At 37.3% G+C, this 7,701-nt stretch overlaps 1 protein-coding gene across 2 annotated transcripts in view; it reads right to left on the bottom strand.

The window, feature by feature from the left end:
• RPS6KA3 (ribosomal protein S6 kinase A3) overlaps positions 1-7,701 on the bottom strand; it is a 134,171-nt gene that overhangs the window by 45,535 nt on the left and 80,935 nt on the right. For both annotated transcript variants that reach the window (XM_075060045.1, XM_075060047.1), the window contains exons 8-10: positions 7,368-7,405; positions 6,905-7,047; positions 2,405-2,475 (exon numbers count right to left, since the gene is read on the bottom strand). In XM_075060045.1, coding sequence (XP_074916146.1) covers positions 2,405-2,475; positions 6,905-7,047; positions 7,368-7,405 — 252 coding nt within the window. The remainder of the gene's footprint in view (positions 1-2,404; positions 2,476-6,904; positions 7,048-7,367; positions 7,406-7,701) is intronic.

Genomic DNA, 7,701 nt, shown 5'->3' with positions numbered 1-7,701 from the left:
ACGGAGAGAGAGGGAGAAGGGAGGGGAGATCATTCCTTTGCCGGTAGACTCATACTTCTGAGTCTTGGGGGTCCTCCCAGGGAAAGCTGGGGAGGCCAGAGAGGGGGTCCCCCCAAGGAATTTGGGGAACCCAGGCTGATAGCCTCAATACTATCTGGTAGCAGCGAAATAAAATCCAAGCTGGGTATAAGCTTGGGGAGGTTCACAGTAAGCACCCAGATTTTGCACGCTAAGGTCCAGATTTGGGACAGAGTTTACCACAAAGTTATGTCAACTTCAGTTATGTAACTTATATAACTGAACTAGTGTGACTTAGATTGACCTACAGATTTAGTGTAGACCAGCCTGATGTCTGTAACAATACAGACACAAAAAACTCCTTGAAGAGCAGAGTTAAGGAAACCCTTAAGACAACTCAGTTCCTGTTTCTCTCTCCCCACCCCACAGAGCCCACATGGGGGCCAGGCCAGACATCCATACCCTTCCTGCCAGAGCCTAGCTGCAGGGCAACTTGCACGCACCTCCTCCCCACCAGAGTCCAGTTACAGGCCCATCAGCCAGACACGTGCACCCCCTACCTCCCAGAATCCAGCTGTGATACCCCTCCCACCCCCAGAGCTCAGGGATCCAGAGGGAAAAACAGCCTGATGTTGGGTCCCGGGCTTACATGGAGCTTCACGCACACCACCTCCTTCCTTTAGGGTGTGTGGGAAACTGCAGCTGCCTGGTAGCCTCCAGCTCCCTTCCCTGCCCCCAGCAGCATCATCTACCTACAAGCTGGACTCTGCGGTATCCAGCAGCTCTGCAGCCCATTTCTGTGGTGGCGGGAGGGGGAGGAAATTCTGCACAAAAAACATTAATTTCGGTGCAAATTCTGCATTGCACAGTGGTGCAGAATTCCCCCATGAGTAACACTGCTTGAGTTCAGAGCATTAGAATTTCGCAATAATTAAGATTAACAGAAGATGATGACATGAATGAGGATTTCAGCCATCGGATTTCAGCCAATGGCATAAACTGGAATTGATAACTAGATTTACAAATGTAAGATGCAGATGGAAAAGGAAACTTCAAGGCCAAGGATGGCATGTAGAAAATAAGCAAATGGGAGAGCTGAGCCAGACAGGAAAAGAAAAGAGATGCATTATGCTTACTGATGCACCTCTTTATCTGAAAGATATTCAGTTGAAGGAATCTGAGAGGAAACCATAAATTTAATTTTTCAAAACAGCCTGTCAATGGACAGGGAGGAGTCATTAAAGCTCTGTAAAGATACAATCTGGAATCAATATGTAAGTCAGGGATCGGCAACGTTTGGGATGTGGCCCTTCAGGGTAATCCGCTAGCGGGCCATGAGACATTTTGTTTACGTTGACTGCCCACATGCACGGCTTCCCGCACTCCCAGTGGCTGCGGTTAGCCGTTCCCAGCCAATGGAAGCTGTGTGAAGCACTGCGGGTGAGCAGATTACCCTAATGGGCCACATGCAGAAGGTTGTCGACCCCTGAGAAGTAGCTAAGACTGAGGTTATAGATAAAATGACAGAAGGGGGAAAACAGAGTGAGGGATCGAGAGCTGAGCCTTGTCAGATTCCCCAGTGGAAGGGTCTTAGCACGGAACAGTTAAAGAGAAACAGAAATAATAGCTTGATAGGTAGGAATGCAGCCCTGATAAGAAGAAACCGGAGATTCCTTCACAAGTAAAGACAAAGTCTGGAAGGGGAAGAGTTCCACAATATCAAAGATTGTACTGAGATCAAGGAGAGACAGCAAGTCTTTGTTAGCAGAAATAAGATCATTAACTACACAACGGTAAGCAATTTCCATGCTATAGCGAAAGCAAACCCAAAGCCCATACGGAAAACAGTCAAGGATACTGTCAGTAAGATGACTCAAAAGCTTAGAGATGGCGCAAGTTCATGAGGGTCAAAGGTGGACGCAGATTTTGGAAAGCTGGGGGGAAGGTATCAGGGGAGAGCATCGTTGGCAATGGAGGTACTGTAAGGAGCAGGGGGAGAAGAAGGGAACAAACAGGAAAAGATGAGGGAGACTATTTTCTTAAAAGATGGAGTTATGTCAGAAATGTGTAGGGTGCAATAAATAGGAAGGCAGAAGAGGATAATGAAATATCATGGGCACAAAATTGAGGAGAAGGTGGGACTTGAGAAGATATTCTTATAAATTAGGGAAATATTAGATTAAAAGGATAATACGAAATTATTTGCAACTGGTAACGGAAAGGATTGGAGGAACAGGCAAATTAGGTGGGTGGAAAAGGGAATTTATGAAGTGGAATAGGAATAGGGAGTGAGGATTTACCAATACCTTGGAAAATGAGGGAGAAGAAATTAGATTTGCAGCCTAGAGGGCATCCCTGTAGAAAACAGAAGTAAGAGTGTACTCACTTGAGAATCATAGTCATGGTTTCTTTTCTGTCTTTCCCTTGGAAAGGTAGAGTACCCGTGAGCATTTCAAACTGTACAGAGTAAAATTTGCATCAATTACATTAAAAGATTTGGACAAAACCTAATTTTTGATAAAACTACTTAACAGAATAATCTTTTAAAAGACTATGCAAAGCAACTGCTTTTGCTACAAGTTTTAATTATTGCAAACATCTGGAAGCACTTACTGAACTTAAGGTTGCAAAACAGTTCCCACCATATTACTCTGTGTTCACAGATTTCTAACTTTATGAAAAATTCACCTTTTCATCAGCTGTAATTCTCTATGCTTGTTTTTTCCCCTAAATACAACTTTCTTTGGGAGCTTGAGCAAAATAACTTTAGTTATCTGACAGGTTTCAGAGTGGTAGCCGAGTTAGTCTGTATCAGCAAACACAACAAGGAATCCTTGTGGCACCTTAGAGACTAACAAATTTATTTGGGCATACGCTTGCCCACGAAAGCTTATGCCCAAATAAATGTTAGTATTTAAGGTGCCACAAGGACTCCTCATTGGTTTTTTTTTTCCAGTTATCGGAGTTTTTCAAAGAGGTAAAAAATATTGCCAGGTGTCTAAATAATGATGAAACAATGTAAATAGTCTTTACTAGAATAAAAAAAAAAAGTAGTTGGATAATGAAGTTATTCACAATCAAAAAGTGGTTATTGCATATGTACAGGGGAATGTATGAGGACTTGCACTTAGAAGACCTGCACTGTACATGCATACATATTTTACAATGCCTTTTAATGGGCAACCACCACTTTTAAAATACTGTTCTATTCTGAAAGTGACTGTATAAAAGAGCTTTGCAGTATTGGAGCCATGTTGGTCCCAGGATACTAGAGACACAAGATAGGAAGCGCTCTGTGGAGCTTGTCTCTTTTACCATCAGAAGTTGCTCCAACAACAGAAAATGCCTCACCCACCTTGTCTGTATAAATGAGGCACATTCTTAGTCTACAAACCCGGTCTCTTTGTATTCAGGTTCATACCTGCTTTCAAAAAAAAATTTAACTACCGTTTACTCTTGCAAGCACTACTGAGCCAACTGTGTTCTGCTATTCAGGTTCATAAATTGTTTAAATAATTGTTTATTAACGTCCAATTGCAAGGCCAATTTCATCTCTTGTGCAGACTCACTGGACGCAATAAAGTTGCATGGTATAACTGAGGGCAGACGTTTTATTACTGTGGATGATTCATGAGATAAAAAGAATATAGCTTGTGATGTTAACAGTTAGAAAAATCTCTTATTTGTAATCTGAACAAATATGACCTGAAACACAATATGGTATCACATAATGCCATTTTTACTATCACTTTTAAGAGTATAGTAAAAGTACACTTTAAGCAGTTGAAGTAGCTTAAGTACTTTCGTAAATGCACACTTGTCAAATTACGTAATTATCAGTTTAAGCACTTATTCCACTATATGGCAGTTTAAGTCATCCTATATATTCAAGGTAGTTTAAAAGGTTAAATCTTTCAGATGTTGTGACGTTGTGTTAGGTGCCTACGTAACTGTAAGACAGTTTAAGTGCTTATGCCTTCAAGGTTTTTTGCCTCATAAAACCTAGAGAATTTAATTTAAAAATATGTTAATGATGTTTTATGGTTGGTCACTTAAAATCACCAAGTCATGAAAAGCTAAAAGTTCAGGTTTGATCACCTATGTTAATGTAGTCATATTGCACACACAGTATCTTCTATTCCTGATTTTTCATTATGGCCCAAAAGTATGAAATTGTAATCAGGAATTCTGAGTGAACAATAACTTGACTACATATGCAATTGCAGTAGTCTCAGATACAAAATATGCAAGTACAATAGCACTCATGCCGTTCTTAAAACTAATGCCTAAATAGTTAGCTTTTTATTAAAATTATTTCATAAAACATACAGGGATATGAGACGCTGCCAACTTAACACAGCAGTTGGAGCCTGGAATTTTGCATTTCCTGACTTTAGAAACAAATTGTTCAACTAACCATTTTTTTCTATTTAATATAATGCTAATATAGTATAATTTCACTACTTATTAATTTGCTGAACTACAAATCTGATAATCTTACCACACTTCTTGGCAAGATGTGCTGGAAAAAGGTCTAATCTTACCAAGACTTTATTTTTTTAAAATTACTCTCTACATTCAATTGTGTACTATGAAATACGTAATTAAAATTCAACTACCTACATTTATGAAACTAAAAGAACAAAGTAAATTGTATTGCACAGTATAATTATTTTCTGAGGTTTATTCACTTACTTCTAATCTGCAAAGTTTGCAAATACAAAAATCGCACTTTATATGAATTAGTGAGATTCTATTTATGAGATATTTCATAAAATCTATAAGTCTTCATCAACAAAAAACGAAACAAAACTAAGAGTTAATCCTCTTGTAATTGGACTTCATATATCTCATTTCCATAGATCTTCATCTAAGATCACTCTGCCCTCCTCCTCAAAAGACTACATAGGATCCAGAATACTTTAAGAACAGGATTTTCAAAAACGTTCAGGATTGGCCTTATTTAGCTATTACTGAAGTCAATTCCAAATACCTTGGCTTCAACGGGAGCAGACTTCAGCCAATGTTGAACACTTTTGAAAATCCCACACTAAAATGTTAAAATTTTGATAATTACAATGTCTAGCACATACACACTGTTTGGTAGGTAGGTACGTGCAAGTGCATGCACACGCACTCTGCTTCTTGTAACTGATGCAAAGTAAAAATAAACATGACGTGTGTGGGTGGGCAAGCACACATTGGTGAAGGAAATGACATGATGGGAAAAATTACAGTTATTGGTGAGATCACCAGTCTCCTCTACAGTTTTAAGAAGAATTCCAAGTACTGCACGCTTGGCCTACCATCTTCATAAGGGACTGCAGGAACTATGGGTCAATTTGTTTTATTAACCGGTTAGTAAGAACTGTTTTATCACAAGAAGCTACTGAACAAACAGCTTTTAGCTATACTGCACAGAGGCTGAAATAATCATGAAGATTTCTTGCACTGCGTTCCTCAAAATAAGATTAACTGAACATCCATGTGGATAGCTCACGTTCTGAGATAAATTAACCTAAGGCGTCACAGATACAGGCTACAAAAAACAAATATTTTATGGAAAGATACACTTTATTTCAAATACTATGGAAGTTTGTCAATTTTTTAAGTGTTAGACTTCTAAATTCACCCTCCTGCAAATCAACAGCCAAAGTATTTTTAAGAAAAGTATGATTGGACTCTAAAAATGACATTCAGCCATGTTTATTGACAGCTCAGGGTTTCCAATTTTAACATTCAGTTCAAGTATAAAAGATTTTTTATTATTATTATTATTATTTTAGTTACCAGCTCTGCAAACTCAATCTCGGATTTAAAACCCCAGTTACGTTCTTTCTAGCTCATTTTCCATCAATACTAAACTACAATCTGATTGCAGAATCTTAGTATTTTTCTGACGATGACAAAGCCAGAAAAGAATACAGATCACCCTCACCGCGTATGGGCTGCGCAGTGCTAGAAGAAGTAGTAAAAATGTATTCTTGTTAGTCAAGTCTGCTGAGATGACTGACAAAACACAAATGTAAGATCTCTTTAGTGATCAGGTGCCTTTTTTTTTTTTTTTTTACCAGTCATTTTCCATACCACAACAGCATTTTACACATTCAAAAGGTAATAGGTTGTGTTTTCAGATCTAATAATAAAGAGTCTCCTTATCAGATCATAAGGCACACACCGAGACTGTGCTGTCATAATTATACAGATATTGCAGAAGCATCAAAAGATAAAACATCTTTAATTTTTAAAAACACCATCATTTGATCTTAATGTTAAAAAAAAAAATCAGACAATCCTGTACTTTAAAAATCATTGTATTTGGCATTCCTAAAGTTTCAAACATAATCCTTTTTTCCTTTCAAAAATACCTGCATTAGTTATAAATATTTTTTTAAAAATCCCAGTCTGGTAAAAAATTTTCAGTTTAATGGAACTTATTTTTTACAGCTGAAAGTCTAATCAACTCAGTGCAATTGTAAATTCTATCTCTGTGCAAATAAAGCAGCTTCCATCATTCCCTGTTTGTTTGAAACTGAGATGTCAAAAGTGATCAGAAAATTTTACTTCTAAAAACTACTTTTTCTGTGATTGAATTCAATTTTGACGTTTTAAAATTTGAATCCATATGGAAAAATATTTTTCCCTTTTGAAAACCAAGCTTTTCTGAACACTTTCATTTTTCTATCAGTCTCAGTTAAGAACAGTCATAGGAACACAATATTCCATTCAAGCAAAAAAAAAGAGGTGATATCTGTGATGTGATGAGATCTGGTCCATGCCGTGATCCAAACTGAACAGTAGTGCTAATTACTAATAACTTCATGTGACTGGGTTAAGCCAATCATAACCCACCTTTTGCTATGATTTCCATTCACCAGAAACCTACCATTAAAACACCAAAAGACCACCAGTCTGCACTCTGTGTGTGGCCTCTTCGATTAACTACCTCTGGTGCCATATATTCTACTGTCCCACAGAAGGAATACGCTTTCTTTTCATGATCAATGGACTCTTTGCTTAAGCCAAAATCTGGAAAAAATACGATCTGAAATGAAACTTTCCTACTGGCTAAGAATTTCTAAGCATGCAAATATAATTAACACAAAAGCTATAAAACTATGAAAAAAGTCACTTTAGCGGTCATATTACTTTTACTTTTTAAACCAGATTTCTTATTTAAATAATACCACTTCATTTAGTCCATGTTAAATACCCCCATTTGTTCTGCAAAATTACTTGCAATGCAAAAGAAAAAAAATTCAGATTTTACTATATTCCTTTAAAAAACAAACATTCAGACAACTTATGAATTAAAAACTTTTAATAAACTAGAATATATTTTTACTTACCTGTCAATTTGATATGTCCTTCTTCGTCAAGAAGTATACTAAAAAAAAAAGGGGGGAGGCAATTTAAAGTATCTTTTAACCTTGTTTTGGAAAGTGTACTAACAATCAAAAGAACTTTAACGAGTAATATCAACAGAGACATGTAACAATGAAAATCTAATAAAACTACTGGTTAGAAGAATAATTTTGGAATTTACAGTTATAGAAAAAGGATCTATTTTAATAAAGTTACAAAAAACATGCATTCAGTGTGTTGTTTTCTAAGGCCTCATTTCTACAAGCTGCTCTTCTCAGATAGACTCTTGGGTCTGTGCTGGCAGTTTGCAGGATCAGA

The sequence above is a fragment of the Chelonoidis abingdonii genome, chromosome 1 (genome assembly GCF_003597395.2).
Source record: "Chelonoidis abingdonii isolate Lonesome George chromosome 1, CheloAbing_2.0, whole genome shotgun sequence".
NCBI lineage: Eukaryota > Metazoa > Chordata > Testudines > Testudinidae > Chelonoidis > Chelonoidis abingdonii.
This window is presented reverse-complemented; position numbering and strand designations above follow the sequence as displayed.